We start from the raw sequence: 23,840 nt of genomic DNA, 5'->3' as shown, positions 1-23,840 counted from the left end.
GGGCTTAAATCATGACAGCAGTGGACTGCCAGTGTTTAAGAACTAAGGCTTTTTCCCTCCCAGCACTCCTTACTGGAGACCACGGGCAAAGCTGGATGCACCCTGGGAACTAAGGCAAGTCATGCCTAATCGATACACATCCTTCTTCCTGCCTATGCCTTTGCCATCGCTTCTTCTTTAGCCACACAGATGGCTAAACTGGATTTTTAAATCCCGCAGATGGCAGGATTCCCACAGGACACACAACCCTGCTTAGTAGCGAGCAGGGCTTATGAACTTTTGCAAGGAGAATTGGAGGATCATGGCACAGGAGGTGCCTCCTACTTTACCTGAAGCATAACCAGAAAAGCAGCACAAAGCATTGCCTGTATGTGAAGGAGGGAATGAGAATTGAGGTGGTGGTGTAACACTTCGTCAGTCTTCCCAGTTTGGGCATGGCTGGACAAGCAAAAAGATCACTGATTGGCACCTCTCTAGGCACAGCCTGCACAGCAGCTGAGAGGGGTTTCAGGAGGATTTGCAGCACATCTGTTTGAGAGCCACTGCCTTTCAGGACACAGTGACACACATAGAAGGTCTCGGCAACACCTTAAAATTTTGACTACAGAAATGATCCAGTGTGGACAACAGTGATTTTCCTGTTCTATTTCTTCACAGAGAGTCGAGTATATGTCACCAGCATTGTTCATCTCTTTCAGAGAGTTACCCCTGTGTGACCATTCCTCTCCTAAATGTTTTACACAACCATAATGATCACATTCCCACTGTGTCAATATATAGTAGAGAGGTCGTATCTCCCCTTGCACCATGGCCCTGGCTGACATCTGTTCCTTCAACTCCTTTTGGACTCCCTTCAGTTCCAGGCCTTGGAAAAAGTACTTGTAGGAAGGAAGGGCAAGGACAAATTAAGTGATACAACACACAGTCAGAGCCTTATACAGGTGCATATTGGCCTGCGGTCCTGGGTTCAGCAGTAACAGTCATTTTTCTCCTTCTTGGTAGCTGGTGCAGTGTTGTGTTTTGACTTTCGGCCTGGGAACAGAGCTGATAACAATGATGTTTTGGTTTGGCCAAGGACTTTGTGAGCCTCATGCTCTGCCAGGGAGGAGGGGAAGCCGGGAGGAAGCAGAGACAGGACACCTGACCCAAACTGACCAGAGAGGTATTCCGTACCACAGCACATCATGCCCAGGAGTTAACTGGGAGTTACCCGGAAGGGCTAGGACTGTCGGGTTGGAGGAGGTATGGGTTGGTGCTTGGTCGTGCTGGGGGGGGCAAGTTATTGGTAAGCTGGTGATGAGGTGTTGTATTCCCTTCCTTTGTTATTTCCTTTATCATTATTATTATTATTGGTGGTAGCAGTAGTGATTTATGTTATACCTTAGTTACCAAACTGTTCTTATCTCAACCCGTGGGAGCTGCATTCTTTTCGATTCTCCCCTCCATCCCTCTGGGAGTAGGGGGAGCGCAAGAAGGGGGGGAGTGAGTGAGAGAGCTGTCTGGCTGGGTTTAAAGCATGACACCTGCTTAGAAATATCTTCCAGTGGCTTAATGGTTAGACTCATAAACTAGTGGCATCTACAAGCTTGCTTGTTGATCGCATATTCCTTGGGGAAGTTCTGGAAAACCTTTGTGTGTTCAGATGATACCACACTACCATTCACCACACCATATCTTTTAGAATTACTAAAACCCCTGAAAGTACTCAGCTCCTCCATGCACAACAGAGGTCAAAAACTGGCTTTACCATGCATCTTCTTCCCATTTATGAAATCCCATTTCCACCTACTTAGATTAAATAGGCATTTCAGAAGAGAAGGAACACGAGGAGACTTAAGCTACAATGCAGCATAAATTTTAATTAGTTTAAAGAGAGAAACGAAGCAGTGTATCCTGGAAGGGACGCCGTCCAGGCTGCTACAAGGGCACTCAACAGTCAAGAACCTCTTCACAGCAACAGAACATGTATATGCCTGCCAACCCCATGAGAAGAGAGTAATGAATAGATACGTTCTCCGCTTGCTTGAAGATGAAATAATGGCACAGGACAGCAGGAGGCAACGGGGACTCGTGGTGTGGAGAAGAAAGCAGGAGAAGAAGAAGACATCAACTGGCTGTTAATCCAGACTCCACAGACTGGCAACTTGCTTGTCTCCCTCCCTTGCAGGAGGACACAAAGATGCTCAACCCATCTGGAAACTCTTGCCAGCAGCAATGTCCTCAGTCCGGCACCTGGCTTTGGGAATCCTGCTCCATGCACTCACTGGATGCCCAGCCTGGTTTTAACAGGGCAGGTACCTTCTGCCACAGTAGCGGCCACCAAGACCAGAGAGGCTGAAGCCCCCAGAGTTGATGGGCACTCCCTCCTCACTCAGGATGCTGCCAACAGCAGCAGAGGTGGAGGATCCCACGGCGGTGTTCTGGGGGAAGGAGCTGAGGATGGGTCCGGGCAGGGTCACCACCACGGGAGACGGCTGGATCACCACACGGGAGTCCTGGCACTGCCTGATACAGGGCTCGTTGCAGCTGTTGGCCAGTGGGGTTGGCCCACAGGGACGGCACAGATCATAGCAGGACATGGTTGTGGGATGGAGGTGGACCTGGGAGAGGGAACAAGGAAAGCACAGGCAGTGTGTTAGGGGCAGCCTGACAGCCTGCTCAGCCTGAGCAAAGGCACGGGCTTGGGACCAGGAACAGCCTTAGTAGGGAGGAAGAGGGATAAGAGCCCTGAACCCAAAACAAGAATGAAAACCAAAGACATTCCTCTACATCTCATATTGGTGGCTAAGAGTCTAAGGTCAGTAGCAAGACAAAGGGCCAAGACTCTCAGCAAAACGTTTAAGAAAGAAAAGCGGAGATTAAGCAAAAGAGAGGTGTGAGGCAAATTCAGTTGCAGCTCACCTTGTTCACCAAGGAGGAGAAGGCAAGAGAAGTGGATGACAAAAACAGCAGCAGGACTGGCTTTTATACTAGTGCAGGACAACGTAGGCCCAGAGGCATGCTTTGAGCATGAAATGTGTTTACCAAAAATCTCATCTTACATGCAAAGCATCACAATTAAAGAAGTGGGAACAGTACTTATGGCCCCTGCAACACTTTTTCTTCATTTCCTTGTTCATGACATGGCCATTCAGATCCACAGGCCCCTTTAAACTGACACTATTAGAGCCGAAAGACTTCTGGGGAAATGACAAGTCAGCATAGGCAGATGATGCAGCCAGTGATGAGGAATGCTCTACATCACCAGGTGAAGCAAGACGCTTGCCCTGCAGGACATCACTTTAAAGTGTTTCCTAATATGTGTGGCCCATCTGCTCGTAACCTTGAGGCTTCAGCCTGGACATCCACACACAAGGTTCAGCTCCATCAGCCACTTGCTCTTGTGTTATGCTCATGCGCATATGCATCGCCTTTCTAGGCAGGGCACCACTGTCATGGGGTTTAGACACTCTCATTGAGAATGAGCTTTGACCTTGGTAGAAGTCGTTCTTCCTCTTTTGTCATCTTCCTTCTCTCACTCACCCCTCCCGCGTTTAGCAGCAGACTCCCAGTGCTTAAGGACCAAGGCTCTTCCCTCCGAAACAGAGACCACAGGCAAAGCTGGAAACACACGGGGGACCAACGCATTTCATGGCCAATAAAGATGTCCTTCCTGCCCATGACTTTGCCACCACTTCTGCTACAGCTATGCAATTGGCTGTACACCAGGCAGGACTAAATGCTTGACAGGATGTCCACAGGGGACACAACCCTGCTCAGCTGTGAACAGGATCCATGACTCTTTGCAAGGACAGTCTCAGGAGTATGGCACAACAGATACCTCCTAATCTACCGAAAGCACAATCAGAAGAGCAACACAAAGATTTTCCTGCATGTGATGGGGGGAATGAGAATTGAGGTGGCGAGGTACCACTCCCTCAGCCTTTCCAGCTTGGGACATGCTTGAAAGGACAAAAGCATTGCTGTTTTGTATGTCTCTAGCCACATCCTGCAAAGGACCTGTGTGGGATTTCTGGAGGATTTCTTGGAAGTTATCCCAGCTTTTAGCAGGCGAATCAATCTAGATGACATTTAAGTTCCATTGAAAATCTAACACTTCAATGATTCACAGGATATCTCCTGCAGGGTGCATTCCCTTCAGACATAGTAACATACAGAAGGACTCAGCAGCGCTTTTGAGCACAAGACTGCTCCGAGTGGGGCAAAGATGCTTTTCCTGCTCCCTGCTCACCCTACTTTCCAGCAAGTAACAACACTGTAATCTCTTTAGAAGAGTCCCCTATGCTCAGAGCCCGTTCCTACAACTTTTACACATCCATGATAAAACCCTTCCCAAATGTGGAACAATCCAGCAGAGAGGTCACATCTCAGTTTACAGTTCCCCTGGCTGACTCCTTTTACACTGTCTCTACTACTATGATTTGCAAAAATGGCTTGGAGGAGGGAAGGGCAAGGGCATATTGTGAGTGGCAACATAGTTAAAGCCTTGGACAGGTGAGTCTTGGCTTGCATAGAAACGTCTTCCAGCAGGTTATTGTATTGCATACTCAAATGGAATCCACTATCCAACCTCACTTGTGGTTCCCATGTGCCCTGACAGAGCTCCTTGCCAGCCTTTGTATGTTCAGAAAATACAACACACTTAGCGTCTCTTTCAGTGACCATAGTCCTTGAATGCATTCAGCTCATCCCACTTGAGTGTACTCAGCACATCCAGGCACAAAGGTGGTCTACCACTGACCCTTACCCACCCACTGTCTCTCCCTTCAAGGCATTCTGATTTCCCTTGGACAGTTTGCCCAGGCATCACATTTTCCTCTGAATAGCTTGACTGGAAATCCCAGAAGGGAATGAACAGGAGGAGAAACAAAATACAATGCAGCATAAACTTTAATGAAAAAAAAAGAGGGGAAGAAAGCAGTGCATCCTGAAAGAGACAATGTCCAGGCTGCTACAAGGGCACCTGACACTCAGGCACATCTTCACAGCAGCAGGACAAGCATCTTTCTCCGATACACATGTGCAGAGGGTCGAAATCAGAAACCCTCTCAACTTGATTTAGGAGGAACCCATGGCACAGGACAGCAGAAGACAAAAGGGACTCATGTTTCAGATAGCAAAGCAGGAGAAGACTTCAGCTGGCTATGTTTCACACAGCACAGGCTGGCACCTTGCTTGTCTCCCTCCCTTGCAGAAGGACACAAGGACTTTCAGCCTGCCTGGGAACTCTGGCCAGCAGCAATGTCTTCAGTCCAGCACCTGGCTTTGGGCATCCTGCTCCATGCACTCACTAGACATCCAACCTGGCTTTAGCAGGGCAGGCTCCTTCTGCCGCAGTAGCGGCCACCAAGACCAGAGAGGCTGAAGCCCCCAGAGTTGATGGGCACTCCCTCCTCACTCAGGATGCTGCCAACAGCAGCAGAGGTGGAGGATCCCACGGCGGTGTTCTGGGGGAAGGAGCTGAGGATGGGTCCGGGCAGGGTCACCACCACAGGAGAGGGCTGGATCACCACACGGGAGTCCTGGCACTGCCTGACACAGGGCTCGTTGCAGCTGTTGGCCAGTGGGGTTGGCCCACAGGGACGGCACAGATCGTAGCAGGACATGGCTGTGGGATGGAGGTGGACCTGGGAGAGACGGCAGGGGAAGCACAATCAGCAGGCAAGAATCACCCTCGCGGCCTACAAAGCCAGAGCAAAGGTAAAGGCTTGGAAAAGGGGACAGCCCCTGTAGGGAGGAAGTGAGATCCGGGACACCCAATCCATAAGCATCCCCTGAAAAGAATTGTCCTCCACCTTCCATTGTGGTTGCAAGGATATCCAAAACTTAGGACACAAACAGAAAGGGGCTCAGTGATACAAGAAGACAGAGGAGAAGAGGAGAAAGAGTGGGAAAAGGCAGTTGTGTCTCACCTTGCTTACCAAGGAGGAGAAGGCAAGAGAAGTGGATAACAAAAACAGCAGCAGGACTGGCTTTTATACTCCTCCAGACTGCCCCAGGCCCAGAGGCACCCTTTGAGTATGGAAGGTGTTTACCAGCAAGCTCATCATACATGCAAAGCATCACAATTAAAGAAATGGGAATGGTTCTTCATGTTCCCTGGAACACTTCCTTTTCATTTCCCTGTTCATGACGTGCCCATTCAGCCACACAGGCTCCTTTCAACAGACACTATTAGAACCCGAATATTTTCAGGGGAAATGACTAGTCAGCACAAGCAGATGATGCAGCCAGTGATGAGGAGTGTCCTAAATTTCCAGGTGAAGCCAGATTCTTGCCCTGCAGGACATCACTTTAAAGTGTTTCCTAATATATGTGGCCTATCTCCTCGCAACCTTGAGGCTTCAGCCTGGATATCCACACACAATGTTCAGCTCCATCAGCCACTCGCTCTTGTGTTATGCTCATGCGCTCATGTATCGCCTTTCTAGGCAGGGCACCACTGTCATGGTTTAGACCCTCTCATTGAGAATGAGCTTTGACCTTGGTAGAAGTCGTTCTTCCTCTTTTGTCATCTTCCTTCTCTCACTCACCCCTCCCGCGTTTAGCAGCAGACTCCCAGTGCTTAAGGACCAAGGCTCTTCCCTCCAACAGAGACCACAGGCAAAGCTGGAAACACACGGGGGACCAACGCATTTCATGGCCAATAAAGTTGCCCTTCTTCCTGCCATGACTTTGCCACCACTTCTGCTTCAGCTATGCAATTGGCTGTACACCAGGCAGGACTAAATACTTGACAGGATTTCCACAGGGGACACAACCCTGCTCAGCTGTGAACAGGATCCATGACTCTTTGTAAGGACAGTCTCAGGAGTATGGCACAACAGATACCTCCTAATCTACCGAAAGCACAATCAGAAGAGCAACACAAAGATTTTCCTGCATGTGATGGGGGGAATGAGAATTGAGGTGGCGAGGTACCACTCCCTCAGCCTTTCCAGCTTGGGACATGCTTGAAAGGACAAAAGCATTGCTGTTTTGTATGTCTCTAGCCACATCCTGCAAAGGACCTGTATGGGATTTCTGGAGGATTTAGTGGAAGTTATCCCAGCTTCTAGCAGGAGAAACAATCTAGATGACATGTAAAGTTCATTGAAAATCTAACACTTCAATGATTCACAAGACAACTGCTGCAGGGTGCATTCCCTTCAGACATAGTAACATACAGAAGGACTCAGCAGCGCTTTTGTGCACAAGACTGCTCCGAGTGGGGCAAAGATGCTTTTCCTGCTCCCTGCTCACCCTCCTTTCCAGCACGTAACAACACTGTAATATCTTTACATGAATTCCATATGCTCAGAGCCCGTTCCTACAACTTTTACACATCCATGATAAAACCCTTCCCAAATGTGGAACAATCCAGCAGAGAGGTCACATCTCAGTTTACAGTTCCCCTGACTGACTCCTTTTGCACTCTCTCCACTACTATGATTTGCAAAAATGGCTTGGAGGAGGGAAGGGCAAGGGCATATTGTGAGTGGCAACATAGTTATAGTCTTGGACAAGTGGGTCTTGGCTTGCATAGAAACGTCTTCCAGCAGGTTATTGTATTGCATACTCAAATGGAATCCACTATCCAATCTCATTTGTGGTTCCCATGTGCCCTGGCAGAGCTCCTTGCCAGCCTTTGTATGTTCAGAAAATACAACACACTTAGCGTCTCTTTCAGTGACCATAGTCCTTGAATGCATTCAGCTCATCCCACTTGAGTGTACTCAGCACATCCAGGCAGAGAAGTGATCTAACACTGACCCTTACCCACCCAATGTCTCTCCCTTCAAGGCATCCTGATTTCCCTTGGACAGTTTGCCCAGGCATCACATTTTCCTCTGAATAGCTTGACTGGAAATCCCAGAAGGGAATGAACAGGAGGAGAAACAAAATACAATGCAGCATAAACTTTAATGAATAAAAAGAGGGGAAGAAAGCAGTGCATCCTGAAAGAGATAATGTCCAGGCTGCTACAAGGGCACCTGACACTCAGGCACCTCTTCACAGCAGCAGGACAAGCATCTTTCTCCGATACACATGTGCAGAGGGTCGAAATCAGAAACCCTCTCAACTTGATTCAGGAGGAACACATGGCACAGGACAGCAGGAGACAAAAGGGACTCATGTTTCAGATAGCAAAGCAGGAGAAGACTTCAGCTGGCTATGTTTCCAGACAGCGCAGGCTGGCACCTTGCTTGTCTCCCTCCCTTGCAGAAGGACACAAGGATTTTCAGCCTGCCTGGGAACTCTGGCCAGCAGCAATGTCTTCAGTCCGGCACCTGGCTTTGGGCATCCTGCTCCATGCACTCACTAGACATCCAACCTGGGTTTAGCACGGCAGGCTCCTTCTGCCACAGTAGCGGCCACCAAGACCAGAGAGGCTGAAGCCCCCAGAGTTGATGGGCACTCCCTCCTCACTCAGGATGCTGCCAACAGCAGCAGAGGTGGAGGATCCCACGGCGGTGTTCTGGGGGAAGGAGCTGAGGATGGGTCCGGGCAGGGTCACCACCACAGGAGAGGGCTGGATCACCACACGGGAGTCCTGGCACTGCCTGACACAGGGCTCGTTGCAGCTGTTGGCCAGTGGGGTTGGCCCACAGGGACGGCACAGATCGTAGCAGGACATGGCTGTGGGATGGAGGTGGACCTGGGAGAGACGGCAGGGGAAGCACAATCAGCAGGCAAGAATCACCCTCACGGCCTACAAAGCCAGAGCAAAGGTAAAGGCTTGGAAAAGGGGACAGCCCCTGTAGGTAGGAAGTGAGATCCGGGACACCCAATCCATAAGCATCCCCTGAAAAGAATTGTCCTCCACCTTCCATTGCTGTTGCAAGGATATCCAAAACTTAGAACACAAACAGAAAGGGGCTCAGTGATACAAGAAGACAGAGGAGAAGAGGAGAAAGAGTGGGAAAAGGCAGTTGTGTCTCACCTTGCTTACCAAGGAGGAGAAGGCAAGAGAAGTGGATGACAAAAACAGCAGCAGGACTGGCTTTTATACTCCTCCAGACTGCCCCAGGCCCAGAGGCACCCTTTGAGTATGGAAGGTGTTTACCAGCAAGCTCATCTTACATGCAAAACATCACAATTAAAGAAATGGGAATGGTTCTTCATGTTCCCTGGAACACTTCCTTTTCATTTCCCTGTTCATGACGTGCCCAGTCAGCCACACAGGCTCCTTTCAACAGACACTATTAGAACCCGAACATTTTCAGGGGAAATGACTAGTCAGCACAAGCAGATGATGCAGCCAGTGATGAGGAGTGTCCTAAATCTCCAGGTGAAGCCAGATTCTTGCCCTGCAGGACATCACTTTAAAGTGTTTCCTAATATATGTGGCCCATCTCCTCGTAACCTTGAGGCTTCAGCCTGGACATCCACACACAATGTTCAGCTCCATCAGCCACTCGCTCTTGTGTTATGCTCATGCGCTCATGTATCGCCTTTCTAGGCAGGGCACCACTGTCATGGTTTAGACACTCTCATTGAGAATGAGCTTTGACCTTGGTAGAAGTCGTTCTTCCTCTTTTGTCATCTTCCTTCTCTCACTCACCCCTCCCGCGTTTAGCAGCAGACTCCCAGTGCTTAAGGACCAAGGCTCTTCCCTCCGAAACAGAGACCACAGGCAAAGCTGGAAACACACGGGGGACCAACGCATTTCATGGCCAATAAAGTTGCCCTTCTTCCTGCCATGACTTTGCCACCACTTCTGCTACAGCTATGCAATTGGCTGTACACCAGGCAGGACTAAATACTTGACAGGATTTCCACAGGGGACACAACCCTGCTCAGCTGTGAACAGGATCCATGACTCTTTGTAAGGACAGTCTCAGGAGTATGGCACAACAGATACCTCCTAATCTACCGAAAGCACAATCAGAAGAGCAACACAAAGATTTTCCTGCATGTGATGGGGGGAATGAGAACTGAGGTGGTGAGGTACCACTCCCTCAGCCTTTCCAGCTTGAGACATGCTTGAAAGGACAAAAGCATTGCTGTTTTGTATGTCTCTAGCCACATCCTGCAAAGGACCTGTATGGGATTTCTGGAGGATTTAGTGGAAGTTATCCCAGCTTCTAGCGTGATAGTTAATCTAGATGTCATTTAAGGTTCATTGAAAATCTAACACTTCAATGATTCACAAGACAACTGCTGCAGGGTGCATTCCCTTCAGACATAGTAACATACAGAAGGACTCAGCAGCGATTTAGAGCACAAGACTGCTTCGAGTGGGGCAAAGATGCTTTTCCTGCTCCCTGCTCACTCTCCACATGCTTTCCAGCAAGTAACAAGACTGTAATCTCTTTAGAAGAGTCCCGTATGCTCAGAGCCCGTTCCTACAACTTTTACACATCCATGATAAAACCCTTCCCAAATGTGGAACAATCCAGCAGAGAGGTCACATCTCAGTTTACAGTTGCCCTGACTGACTCCTTTTACACTCTCTCCACTACTATGATTTGCAAAAATGGCTTGGAGGAGGGAAGGGCAAGGGCATATTGTGAGTGGCAACATAGTTAAAGCCTTGGACAGGTGAGTCTTGGCTTGCATAGAAACGTCTTCCAGCAGGTTATTGTATTGCATACTCAAATGGAATCCACTATCCAATCTCATTTGTGGTTCCCATGTGCCCTGACAGAGCTCCTTGCCAGCCTTTGTATGTTCAGAAAATACAACACACTTAGCGTCTCTTTCAGTGACCATAGTCCTTGAATGCATTCAGCTCATCCCACTTGAGTGTACTCAGCTCATCCAGGCAAAAGGTGACCTACCACTGACTCCTACCCACCCAATGTCTCTCCCTTCAAGGCATCCTGATTTCCCTTGGACAGTTTGCCCGGGCATCACATTTTCCTCTGAATAGCTTGACTGGAAATCCCAGAAGGGAATGAACAGGAGGAGAAACAAAATACAATGCAGCATAAACTTTAATGAATAAAAAGAGGGGAAGAAAGCAGTGCATCCTGAAAGAGACAATGTCCAGGCTGCTACAAGGGCACCTGACACTCAGGCACATCCTCACAGCAGCAGGACAAGCATCTTTCTCCGATACACATGTGCAGAGGGTCGAAATCAGAAACCCTCTCAACTTGATTTAGGAGGAACACACGGCACAGGACAGCAGGAGACAAAAGGGACTCATGTTTCAGATAGCAAAGCAGGAGAAGACTTCAGCTGGCTATGTTTCCAGACAGCGCAGGCTGGCACCTTGCTTGTCTCCCTCCCTTGCAGAAGGACACAAGGATTTTCAGCCTGCCTGGGAACTCTGGCCAGCAGCAATGTCTTCAGTCCGGCACCTGGCTTTGGGCATCCTGCTCCATGCACTCACTAGACATCCAACCTGGCTTTAGCAGGGCAGGCTCCTTCTGCCGCAGTAGCGGCCACCAAGACCAGAGAGGCTGAAGCCCCCAGAGTTGATGGGCACTCCCTCCTCACTCAGGATGCTGCCAACAGCAGCAGAGGTGGAGGATCCCACGGCGGTGTTCTGGGGGAAGGAGCTGAGGATGGGTCCGGGCAGGGTCACCACCACGGGAGACGGCTGGATCACCACACGGGAGTCCTGGCACTGCCTGACACAGGGCTCGTTGCAGCTGTTGGCCAGTGGGGTTGGCCCACAGGGACGGCACAGATCGTAGCAGGACATGGCTGTGGGATGGAGGTGGACCTGGGAGAGACGGCAGGGGAAGCACAATCAGCAGGCAAGAATCACCCTCGCGGCCTACAAAGCCAGAGCAAAGGTAAAGGCTTGGAAAAGGGGAGAGCCCCGTAGGGAGGAAGCGAGATCCTGGACACACAATCCCTAAGCACACCCTGAAAATAGTTGTCCTCCACCTTCCATTGCTGTTGCAAGGATATCCAAAACTTAGAACACAAAGAGAAAGGGGCTCAGTGATACAAGAAGACAGAGGAGAAGAGGAGAAAGAGTGGGAAAAGGCAGTTGTGTCTCACCTTGCTTACCAAGGAGGAGAAGGCAAGAGAAGTGGATGACAAAAACGGCAGCAGGACTGGCTTTTATACTCCTCCAGACTGCCCCAGGCCCAGAGGCACCCTTTGAGTATGGAAGGTGTTTACCAGCAAGCTCATCATACATGCAAAGCATCACAATTAAAGAAATAGGAACTGTTCTTCATGTTCCCTGGAACACTTCCTTTTCATTTCCCTGTTCATGATGTGCCCATTCAGCCACACAGGCTCCTTTAAACAGACACTATTAGAACCCGAACATTTTCAGGGGAAATGACTAGTCAGCACAAGCAGATGATGCAGCCAGTGATGAGGAGTGTCCTAAATCTCCAGGTGAAGCCAGATTCTTGCCCTGCAGGACATCACTTTAAAGTGTTTCCTAATATATGTGGCCCATCTCCTCGTAACCTTGAGGCTTCAGCCTCGACATCCACACACAATGTTCAGCTCCATCAGCCACTTGCTCTTGTGTTATGCTCATGCGCTCATGCATCGCCTTTCTAGGCAGGGCACCACTGTCATGGGGTTTAGACACTCTCATTGAGAATGAGCTTTGACCTTGGTAGAAGTCGTTCTTCCTCTTTTGTCATCTTCCTTCTCTCACTCACTCCTCCCGCGTTTAGCAGCAGACTCCCAGTGCTTAAGGACCAAGGCTCTTCCCTCCCAAACAGAGACCACAGGCAAAGCTGGAAACACACGGGGGACCAACGCATTTCATGGCCAATAAGGATGCCCTTCTTCCTGCCATGACTTTGCCACCACTTCTGCTTCAGCTATGCAATTGGCTGTACACCAGGCAGGACTAAATACTTGACAGGATTTCCACAGGGGACACAACCCTGCTCAGCTGTGAACAGGATCCATGACTCTTTGCAAGGACAGTCAGAGGAGTATGGCACAACAGATACCTCCTAATCTACCAAAAGCATAACCAGAAGAGCAACACAAAGATTTCCCTGCATGTGATGGGGGGAATGAGAATTGAGGTGGTGAGGTACCACTCCCTCAGCCTTTCCAGCTTGGGACATGCTTGAAAGGACAAAAGCATTGCTGTTTTGTATGTCTCTAGCCACATCCTGCAAAGGACCTGTATGGGATTTCTGGAGGATTTAGTGGAAGTTATCCCAGCTTTTAGCAGGAGAATCAATCTAGATGTCATGTAAGGTTCATTGAAAATCTAACACTTCAATGATTCACAAGACATCTGGTGCAGGGTGCATTCCCTTCAGACATAGTAACATACAGAAGGACTCAGCAGCACTTTTGAGCACAAGACTGCTCCGAGTGGGGCAAAGATGCTTTTCCTGCTCCCTGCTCACTCTCCACATGCTTTCCAGCAAGTAACAACATTGTAATATCTTTAGATGAGTCCCATATGCTCAGAGCCCGTTCCTACAACTTTTACACATCCATGATAAAACCCTTCCCAAATGTGGAACAATCCAGCAGAGAGGTCACATCTCAGTTTACAGTTGCCCTGGCCAAAAGCTTCCCTTCATCTCCTTTTGCACTCTCTCCACTACTATGATTTGCAAAAATGGCTTGGAGGAGGGAAGGGCAAGGGCATATTGTGAGAGGCAACATAGTTATAGTCTTGGACAGGTGGGTCTTGGCTTGCATAGAAACGTCTTCCAGCAGGTTATTGTATTGCATACTCAAATGGAATCCACTATCCAACCTCACTTGTGGTTCCCATGTGCCCCGACAGAGCTCCTTGCCAGCCTTTGTATGTTCAGAAAATACAACACACTTAATGTCTCTTTCACTGACCATAGCCCTTGAATGCATTCAGCTCATCCCACTTGAGTGTACTCAGCTCATCCAGGCAAAAGGTGATCTACCACTGACCCTTACCCACCCACTGTCTCTCCCTTCAAGGCATCCTGATTTCCCTTGGAGAGTTTGCCCAGGCATCACATTTTCCTCTGAATAGCTTGACTGGAAATCCCAGAAGGGAATGAACAGGAGGAGAAACAAAATACAATGCAGCATAAACTTTAATGAATAAAAAGAGGGGAAGAAAGCAGTGCATCCTGAAAGAGACAATGTCCAGGCTGCTACAAGGGCACCTGACACTCAGGCACCACTTCACAGCAGCAGGACAAGCATCTTTCTCCGATACACATGTGCAGAGGGTCGAAATCAGAAACCCTCTCAACTTGATTCAGGAGGAACACATGGCACAGGACAGCAGGAGACAAAAGGGACTCATGTTTCAGATAGCAAAGCAGGAGAAGACTTCAGCTGGCTATGTTTCCAGACAGCGCAGGCTGGCACCTTGCTTGTCTCCCTCCCTTGCAGAAGGACACAAGGATTTTCAGCCTGCCTGGGAACTCTGGCCAGCAGCAATGTCTTCAGTCCGGCACCTGGCTTTGGGCATCCTGCTCCATGCACTCACTAGACATCCAACCTGGCTTTAGCAGGGCAGGCTCCTTCTGCCACAGTAGCGGCCACCAAGACCAGAGAGGCTGAAGCCCCCAGAGTTGATGGGCACTCCCTCCTCACTCAGGATGCTGCCAACAGCAGCAGAGGTGGAGGATCCCACGGCGGTGTTCTGGGGGAAGGAGCTGAGGATGGGTCCGGGCAGGGTCACCACCACAGGAGAGGGCTGGATCACCACACGGGAGTCCTGGCACTGCCTGACACAGGGCTCGTTGCAGCTGTTGGCCAGTGGGGTTGGCCCACAGGGACGGCACAGATCGTAGCAGGACATGGCTGTGGGATGGAGTTGGACCTGGGAGAGAGGGCAGGGAAAACACAGGCAGCATGTGAAGGGTAGCCTGACAGCCTGCTCAGCCGGAGCAAAGGCACAGGCTTGGAAGCAGGGACATCCTCAGTAGGGAAAAAGGGAGTTTAAAGACACCCAATTCTGAACACAAACAAAGAGAAAGAAGCTCTGTAAATCTGGAAGACAGAGGAGAACAGGAGAATAAGAGTGGGAAAGGGCAGTTGTTTCTCACCTTGCTCACCAAGGAGGAGAAGTCAGGAGTAGTGGATGACAGAAACTGCAGCTGGACTGGCTTTTATACTGCTTCAGACTGCCCCAGGCCCAGAGGCACCTTTTGAGCATGTAATATGTTTACCAGCAAGCTCATCTTACATGCAAATCATCACAATTAAAGAAATGGGGACGCTGTTTATGTTCCCTGCAACTCTGCCTTTTCATTTCCTTGTTCATTATGAGCCCATTCAGCCACACAGGCTCCTTTCAACTTTAAGCATTATAGGCCATAATATTTTTGGGGAAGACACAGTAGTGAAGGGAGAAAGGCAACAAGGAGATAGCCTGAGTAGCTGATGCTAGCACCTCACCTTCCTGGAGCTTATTTTCAAGTTTTGTTCCAAGTTGTGGAGCCTCATGGTTTGATACTTATTAAAGGTTAGACTTCTAACAAATCTGCCATGGAAGGACCAACAAATTCCTCTGCTTTGCCTACTGACCAGCTCAGGCTGTTTCAGACACCATTTTTCCAAGCATATCCTTGTGATTTCTGTGCTTCTATGATATCAATCATTGCTCTTTGGAGTTACAAGCATGGCTGTTTTTGTTCTCACTGATAGCAAAATCATCTAGACGGCCCAGTCACAGAGGCAGCTTTTATCAGGGACATTGTTCTGCCACAGCCAAGTATTGGATCACCATTCCTGTTAAATTGGGATGTCCCCCCAAAACAAAATTCTGGGTACCAAATACATCCGATTTCCTCCTCCCCATGGTCCATCTCTCAGCTTCTACTCAACATATCAACATGAGACCACACATGGCTTCAAAGACTCAGCAAGATTTCTGTGCAACTTGTAACCTCCTCAGAAGTAAGTGACTTCTAGCAGTGATGGCAGAGCAGCTGATGTCAGGATTTCCACAGAGAGGTGTTCCAAGTGAAGGATTCAATGCTCTACACTGCATTTTCTGGGACAGAACAGGAGCTGAATGTTGCCAGCAGGAATGACAGTCCTGCCTGGGGCACCAGCCACATTCCTCTGACACCCCAACTGGGTCTTCATTTCAAAGAGTGGACAAAACTCCTTCCCCTATTAGGCTGGGACTTTTCAAGAGAAGCAACTCTCTAATCACAGAGGCCCACACTAAATTCCTCATGTGAGATGGTGAGCAGAGCTTAGAAGTTTGCATTGATTTACCTGACAAGGACAGCAAAAATCCATCTACCCAGAAATGCTGTCAGGGCTCAGTGAGTGCAAGCTATTCCCTCCAGAATGGGAGGCAGGAGATAAGCATCATTACAAAGGCAGGAGGAGAGAAACCTCACCAGCAATGGCCCCACTGCACAGTATCTGAGCAAGGAAAATGCCCAGACTCTAGACAGATGCATCCAGAGTCCAGGTCAACCATCAAGCTCGTGGTGATGTGACATAAGGCAACACAGTTACTCCATACATTAGGAGCAGATCCCTGGATGCTAACCTGGGCCACAAAGCTCATCAGCTGCCAATGAAGGCCATAATAACCAGACAGACCCAAGCACAGGCTGGGAATTCCATCCACAACTGAGGGTCTGGATGAAGGAGGTCCAGATCAAGGGGGTCAGGCATACACAAATGTGCTAAAAACCAGGAAGCTCACACTCCTACTGCTAAGCTGAAGAAAAGGATAAGGGCTCAGTACAGAGCTTAAATAGAGAAGTGGGTTAAAGGGGAGTGGGAGGACTGAGAGACCCCAGGTGAGGCTCATCATGGCCATTGGCCTAGGAGTTCCTGCACTTGGCCATTGATGTTCAAGAAGAGGAAATCTCTTCTGCACCTGGGACACAGCACACCAGCTCCATCTATGACCACAGTGTGGGGGGAGGGACCTTTTCTTCAAGAGAGCAAGTTTACATTCATTGTGTATGTGCAAAATCGGTCCTTTCTTCTAAGCATCCTTTCAATCCCACCGCTGCCTCAGAAAATCTGTTGGTAGAGTCTCCTGCCAGACCTGTATATTCCCATGTCCAATGCCGATGGTGAGGGTCTGCTCAAAGTCTCCAGTGCCCTGCTGCACCCTCCTCTCTCTTATCACATGCAACTAATGCTGCTTTCCCTTCCTAGTATGATCTTTTCAGCACACCTTGCTTCTGCTGTCATCTCAGCATGGCTCGTCAGTGTTGGTGGACAGTGCACTCATTATGTGTCTTCCTGCACAGAAGGACACAGAGAGTTTTGATTACAGTGGCTTTAATTAATGAAAGGCAGGCTTTTACCTCTGAGAAGGGCATGTAGGGATCCTCACAGTGTATGGGACAGCAAAAGAGATGTCCTTCATTCAACATGAAGCAAGACTGAGAACCACAGAGCAAAATATCACTTGTGAAAGAGTAGAAGATAAGGGAGGAAAGAATAGGCAGCTTGTCCTCTTTGTCTTGGAGTTATGGAAATCATCGCAGGAGTATGCTCCCAGAAACAGCAAGCCTAGTGTTCAGGGCAAAGGGGTATGGATGACCTTAGGTAGGCATGCAAAGAACAGTGATATCTAGGTGACCGTTTCAGTGGGACTTCCCTTCTCCAAATCCCCCACGAAAGATATGAATCTTCTACGTGCTTTTAGGGAAACCTTTCCCTGGTATAGCATCGCCTTTTTCCCTACCCCATTTAGATTGCAATCGCAGAAGGGAAGGAACACGAGGAGACTCAAACTACAATGCAGCATAAACTTTAATGATTCTAAAAAGAGAAAAAAAGCAGTGCATCCTGGAAGGCATGCCATCCAGGCTGCTACAAGGGCACCTGACAGTCAGGCACCTCTTCACAGCAACAGGACACACGCCTTCATCTCACACACAGGGAGAGAGTGGTGATCAGAGACACTCTCAGCTTGCTGCAGGATGAACACATGGCACAGGACAACAGGAGGCAACAAGGATTCATGAAGTGAGAAGAAAGCAGGAGAAGAAGACATCAGCTGGCTGTGAATCCCGATGGCACAGGCTGACACTTTGCTTGTCTCCCTCCCTTGAAGGAGGAAACAAGGATGCTCAACCCATCTGGAAACTGGCCAGCAGCAATGTCCTCAGTCCGGCACGTGGCTTTGTGAGTCCTGGTCCATGCACTCTCTGGAGACGTCCAGCCTGGCTTTAGCAGGGCAGGCTCCTTCTGCCACAGTAGCGGCCACCAAGACCAGAGAGGCTGAAGCCCCCAGAGTTGATGGGCACTCCCTCCTCACTCAGGATGCTGCCAACAGCAGCAGAGGTGGAGGATCCCACGGCGGTGTTCTGGGGGAAGGAGCTGAGGATGGGTCCGGGCAGGGTCACCACCACGGGAGAGGGCTGGATCACCACACGGGAGTCCTGGCACTGCCTGATACAGGGCTCGTTGCAACTATTGGCCAGTGGGGTTGGCCCACAGGGACGACACAGATCATAGCAGGACATGGCTGTGGGATGGAGGTGGACCTGGGAGAGAGAGCAGGGAGAGCACAGGCAGTGTGTGAGGGGCAGCCTGCTCAGCCAGAGCAAAAGCACAGGCTTGGGAGCAGGGACAGCCTCAGTAGGAAGGAAGAGAGGTTAAAGAGCCCTGAACCCAAACCACATGCTGGAAAGAAAGCTGATGGCGTCCCACCTCCCTACATTGAAAAACAAATTGAACAGAAAAGATGGGAACAAAATTCAGGAACAAGGCTCTCATCAAAAGCTACTGTGATGCAATGATTCAGTTAAAGTCAAAAGACAAAGAGCAGAACAAGACAAGAAGAGTGCGGAAAATTCATTTGCAGCTCACCTTGTTCACCAAGGAGGAGAAGGCAAGAGAAGTGGATTAGGGTGCCTTCTGTTAGCATGGCTTTTATACTGGTCCATACTGCTCCAGGCCCAGAGGCATCCTTTGAGCATGATAATGTGTTTACCAACAAGATCATATTTTATGTTAATCATCCCACTTAAGTAAATGTGGTGGTTGTTTTTGTTCCCTGCAACACTGCCTTTTCATTTCCCTGTTTGTGACGTGCCCATTAAGCCATATATGCTCCTTTCAACTGGCACTATTAGAGGCCAAAATGTTTCCTGGCAAATTTACAAGAAATTCAGCAGATAGTTCAATCAGCTGGGTGGAGTGGTGCCATATATTCAGGTGATGTCAGCATCTCACCCTCCTGAGGCTCCCTTCTTGCTTTTATTGTAATGAATGCAGGATTTTTTTTCCATATAGACATAGGATTAAAAGGCAGGATTCTGTTATGCTGGGCCTGGCCCAATCCAGGTTTGTGCCTCCAGGATCTTTTTAGCTTTCTTAGGCATCTTTTTGCCTTTTGAATTTTCTTTGGTATTTTCTTTGGTATTTTCCACTGCCCTTAGAAGGAATAGGCTTGTCTTGTTTGCCCCTCGCATCTTTCAGCATAGCCTGGAGTTGCCCAATCAGCAGAACAAGAATGTTTCAGAATGAATAATGATGTTGCTTTCCCACAGCTAGCCACTGCTCTTACCTTTCCAAAACCACTCCCTCACAAAAATGTCTTCTGGCTTAAAAACTCTTCCTTCTTCCATTCCCCCTATACATTCCTCAACCTCTTTTTTGTCCTTTCATAGAGTTCCAAATACCCAGCAAGGTTTAAGTTCAATAAAAAACTCTCTGCATTACCAAGAGAGGGCTGGCAGTGCCAGCAAAGACAGGCTGGAGAGCAGCAGATGTCAGGATCTCTGCAGAGAGGCATTCCAAGGGAAGGATTCAATGCTCTACCCTGTACTTCTGGAGCGAGACAAGGGCCAAATGTTGCCAAGAGGAATGACAGTCCTGCCTGGGGCACCAGCCACATTCCTCTGACACCTCAAGTGGGTTCTCACTGCAAAGGGTGGACAAAACCGCTTCTCCAATTAGGTTGGGACTTCATTTGAGACAGACAACTCTCTAATCATAGAAGTCCCAGCCAAATTCCTCATGGTAGAAGATGAAGACAGCTTTTAGGTTGACAGGAGATACTTAGCAAATTAAACATGCATGCAGAAGAAATGCCCAGTGTGACTGCAAAACAGCAACCCTACATGTTTCTTCATGCAGGTCTTCAAACATGAAAGCATTTTTATTATGCTGAGATCATACTGCACACCAGTTTTCTATCCATGGTACTTCCACTTAAAAACATTCCACAAGCAAAACGTTCAAAGCAAAGAATCTATTTCCTACTTTTGTCCATTCTCCCCAGCTCAGTCCCCCATACTGAAGGTCTACATAAAGGCTCAAGCATGCTGAAACACCCTGCTCCTATGAGCATGCACTGAGGATGTTGCCTTCTTCCCTTTTATGACTTTTTGACCATACCTCTTCTAATGGATCAGCATGGCTTACAACTATGGATGGGAGTGCATTTCTGCAGGGTTTCCTAGCAGATAAAAACAAAAGGATATTTTGAGCTATAGTTTTCTTTCAGGGAAGACCAGAAGACACCCACCTGGTGCAAACATGTACACTTAACACCAAGGAAGTTCATATGAGTAGTTTCTGACTGTGACTGTAGGGCAGTTACAAATGGTACCCTGTTAAAAATAGACCATGGAAGAGACGGAAAAAGAAAAAAATTGAAAATCAGTGTTTAATTCCTTTTAGGAAGTTGCTCTGACTGACACCAGTCCCTTCAATTTATTTGGAACTCCCTTTGTACCCGGGGTTTTCAAGAAGGCCTTTGAGCAGGGAAGGGCAAGGACCAATTAGAAGCAGTAACACACAATCAGAGGCTTGGGCAGGTGGGTGTTAGCAAGCAACAGAAGGTCAGTGGCTTGCCTCATCAATTGGAGGCAGTATCCAAGCTTGATTGTTGTTGCTCACATGTTCCCTTGGGGAGCTTCTGGCAAGACTTTGTGTGTTCAGACCACACCAAACTACCCTCCACCACCCAATCTCTTTTCCAATGAGCATAGACCTGTGGTACTCAGCTCCTCCAGGCACAAGACATGCAAACCATTGCCCCTAACCCACTCATTTTCTTCCTCTCTTGGGTATTCCATTTCCCACTGCACATCTTGGCTGGGTATCCCAGGAGTGAAGGAACACAAGGAGAAACAAACGACAATGCAGCATAAGCTTTAATCAGCAAAAAGAGAGAAACAAAGCAGGACATCCTGGAAGAGATGCCATCCAGGCTGCTACAAAGGCACCTGAAACTCAGGCACCTCTTCACAGTAGTGGGACAAGTGTTTTCCTTCCCCTTGCATGGAGAGAAGGCAGTAAGCAGGGACCTTCTCCAGTTGCTTCAGGATGAACCCATGGCACAGGACAGCAGGAGGTAAGAGGGACTCATAATGTGGAGGAGAAAGCAGGAGAAGAAGACATCAACTGGCTGGGTTTCCAGACAGCGCAGGCTGGCACCTTGCTTGTCTCCCTCCCTTGAAGGAGAGAACGAGGATGCTCAACCCATCTGGGAACTCTTGCCAGCAGCAATGTCCTCAGTCCAGCACCTGGTTTTGGGCTTCCTGGTCCATGCACTCACTGGAGACATCCAGCCTGACTTTAACAGGGCAGGCACCTTCTGCCGCAGTAGCGGCCACCAAGACCAGAGAGGCTGAAGCCCCCAGAGTTGATGGGAACTCCTGCCTCACTCAGGATGCTGCCAACAGCAGCAGAGGTGGAGGATCCCACGGCGGTGTTCTGGGGGAAGGAGCTGAGGATGGGTCCGGGCAGGGTCACCACCACAGGAGAGGGCTGGATCACCACACGGGAGTCCTGACACTGCCTGATACAGGGCTCGTTGCAGCTGTTGGCCAGTGGGGTTGGCCCACAGGGACGGCACAGATCATAGCAGGACATGGCTGTGGGATGGAGGTGGACCTGGGAGAGACAGCAAGGGAAGCACAGGCAGCGTGTAAAAGGCAGCCTGACAGCCTGCTCAGCCAGAGCAAAGGCACAGGCTTGGGAGCAAGAATAAGCTTCTTAGGGAAAAAGAGAGGATTAGAATCCATAGCCCCACAGTTTTCCTGTAAACAGACCCCAAGTTTTTCATGCACCTCCCTGCAGTTCACCAAGGTGAACACAGATGCTGGCAGCACAACCAAGTTGCAAGGCTTACAGCAAAAGCTGCATGGAAACAAAGACGCAGTTGGAGCTGGAAGACAAAGAGAAAAAAGAGAAAGACACGAAAAAGGCAAAGTTTGTTGCAGCTCACCTTGTTCAGCAAGGAGGAGAAAGCAAGAGAAGTGGATGAGGGAGCCTGCAGTTGGACTGGCTTTTATACTGGTGCAGACCTCTCCAGGCACACCCTTTGTGCATGCAACGTGTTTACCAACATGCTCATCTTGCATGCAAAGCATCATAATTAAAGAAATTGGGACATTGCTTATGTTTTCTGCAATGCTTCTTTTCCATTTCCCTGTTCATGACGTGCCCATTCTGCCACATAGACTCCCTTCAACTGATACTTTTAGATGCCAAAATATTTCCAGGGGAAATGACACGTCAGCACAGACAGATGATGCAGCCAGTGATGACGAGTGCCCCACTTTGCCAGATGAAGTCAGCCCCTTGCCCTCCAGGGCCTCACTTTAAGGATTCTCATGTTGAGTTGGGCATGTTTTCTGGCTACCCTAAATACAAGGCCAGAATTAGAGATAATTTTCTGTGACAGGAGTCACCATACCTATTGAACAACATAATACCTAACTCCATCCAAGTGAGGATAGCCTCCAGCAGCTTCTGATCAACAGAAGGATGTTTGAAAAACAGAAATACTTTTCTCCAACACATACTATTTCCACTCACACCCGAACCCCACCAGCACCAAAGATATGTACTGGGGCTTCCCAAGTGTTCCTTCTTCATACCTAAGGCTACCAAACATTTCTTCTTTGAGCCCACACCCTAACTCAATGACAGGCATTGCAAGCAGCTTGGAAAGCTTTCCATGAGACATTGGAGCTCATAACAAATACTAGCCTAGGAACATATGCCAGAACATGCTGGACACAAGTAGACATCAGGATCTGTTTTCTCTTCCCAGGCATCTAAGTGCACTCAGACATGCAGTTTCCCACTGGCCTGTAGTAGTAACACTGTCAGTGCCCACAGTGAGGATCTGATGAAAGACTCCAATGCCCTGCTGCACCCTGCTCTCTCTGATTACATGCAGTTGATGCTGCCTTCCCTCCCTGGTATGATCTTTTCAGCCTACCTTGCTTCTGCTGTCAGATCAGCATGGCTCATGAGTGTTGGTGGACAGCGCATTCCCTGAGGGAATGCACAGAAGGGCACAGGGTTTTTGCTGACAGCAGCTGTCGTTCAGAAAAGGCAGGGCTTTAGCTCCAGGGAAAGGTAGTGTAGGGGTTCCCACAGCGTACGTGACAGTACAGGAGGTGCTCCTCACTCTATCTGAAGCAGGAGTTCTGGGGCATGTGGCAAATATCACCAGTGGAGGATTAGAGGATAAGGCAGGAAGGGAAAGGCAAATTGTCCTCTCCTACATCAACAGCTACGTGCCAAATCCATGCATGAGCAAGGTTACTTCCCACCCTGATGTCTGTGGACTTGCTATTGAGAGCAGAAAGGCAGGAAGACATGATGGCTGCATCCTGGAGGGTTTGTTTTTTTCCATCCTCCAGTGTTCAAGGGCAAGGGATAGAGAAAGACTTGCTAAATGCCCTCAATTGAGTGTCATGGGGCATGGGTCATGTAGCCTTCAAAGCTGTGACTGTGATGCTATGCCAGCATTCCTAAAGTACTTCTGAAATGGGCTGGGTGGGACACACAGAGACTGGGGGCAGAAAGGAAGGATTACATCCCCTTTGGCATCTGTCACGTATCTTGGAGCCATGGAAGGCTTTGCATGGGTTTGTTGATAGACACAAGTCAGATGATCAGGACAGAGGGATGTGGTGTCTTTAGATATCTTTGTCACATGTAAGGGACAGTGTCCTCTATCTGACTATTTCAGTGAGACACCCACTCTCAGACCCTCAGATGAATGGAAGTGCACC

General features: G+C 49.0%; 5 protein-coding genes and 2 pseudogenes across 5 annotated transcripts; all 7 read right to left on the bottom strand.

Annotated features, from left to right (window-relative positions):
* Positions 1 to 2,282: 2,282 nt before the first annotated feature.
* Positions 2,283 to 3,011, bottom strand: LOC133215555 (feather beta keratin-like; annotated as a pseudogene).
* Positions 3,012 to 5,309: 2,298 nt separating this feature from the next.
* Positions 5,310 to 5,624, bottom strand: LOC133215554 (feather beta keratin). The gene has a single exon (XM_061359626.1). It carries the CDS (start codon positions 5,604 to 5,606, stop codon positions 5,310 to 5,312), a length of 297 nt encoding a protein of 98 aa, XP_061215610.1. The 5' UTR covers positions 5,607 to 5,624.
* A 2,696-nt stretch (positions 5,625 to 8,320) lies between these two features.
* On the bottom strand, positions 8,321 to 8,635 carry LOC133215553 (feather beta keratin). The gene has a single exon (XM_061359625.1). The coding sequence runs from the start codon at positions 8,615 to 8,617 to the stop codon at positions 8,321 to 8,323; it is 297 nt and encodes a 98-aa protein (XP_061215609.1). The 5' UTR covers positions 8,618 to 8,635.
* A 2,688-nt stretch (positions 8,636 to 11,323) lies between these two features.
* Positions 11,324 to 16,218, bottom strand: LOC133215442 (feather beta keratin-like). The gene is made up of 2 exons (XM_061359470.1): positions 16,096 to 16,218; positions 11,324 to 11,656 (listed from the first exon to the last, which is right to left on the bottom strand). The coding sequence occupies exons 1-2, from the start codon at positions 16,117 to 16,119 to the stop codon at positions 11,339 to 11,341; spliced, it is 342 nt and encodes a 113-aa protein (XP_061215454.1). The 5' UTR covers positions 16,120 to 16,218; the 3' UTR covers positions 11,324 to 11,338.
* LOC133215443 (feather beta keratin-like) lies at positions 14,117 to 16,163 on the bottom strand. Its single transcript, XM_061359472.1, has 2 exons — positions 16,096 to 16,163; positions 14,117 to 14,689 (listed from the first exon to the last, which is right to left on the bottom strand). The coding sequence occupies exons 1-2, from the start codon at positions 16,117 to 16,119 to the stop codon at positions 14,372 to 14,374; spliced, it is 342 nt and encodes a 113-aa protein (XP_061215456.1). The 5' UTR covers positions 16,120 to 16,163; the 3' UTR covers positions 14,117 to 14,371.
* A 1,745-nt stretch (positions 16,219 to 17,963) lies between the features above and the next one.
* Positions 17,964 to 19,427, bottom strand: LOC133215505 (feather beta keratin-like). Its single transcript, XM_061359572.1, has 2 exons — positions 19,389 to 19,427; positions 17,964 to 18,431 (listed from the first exon to the last, which is right to left on the bottom strand). The coding sequence occupies exons 1-2, from the start codon at positions 19,425 to 19,427 to the stop codon at positions 18,024 to 18,026; spliced, it is 447 nt and encodes a 148-aa protein (XP_061215556.1). The 3' UTR covers positions 17,964 to 18,023.
* A 1,701-nt stretch (positions 19,428 to 21,128) lies between these two features.
* Positions 21,129 to 22,140, bottom strand: LOC133215552 (feather beta keratin-like; annotated as a pseudogene).
* Positions 22,141 to 23,840: the final 1,700 nt, after the last annotated feature.

The sequence above is a fragment of the Neopsephotus bourkii genome, unplaced genomic scaffold (assembly GCF_033783945.1).
Source record: "Neopsephotus bourkii isolate Nb327-2 ecotype Australia unplaced genomic scaffold, CSIRO-AGI_Nbou_v1 NB_989, whole genome shotgun sequence".
NCBI classification, from domain to species: Eukaryota; Metazoa; Chordata; class Aves; order Psittaciformes; family Psittacidae; genus Neopsephotus; species Neopsephotus bourkii.
This window is presented reverse-complemented; position numbering and strand designations above follow the sequence as displayed.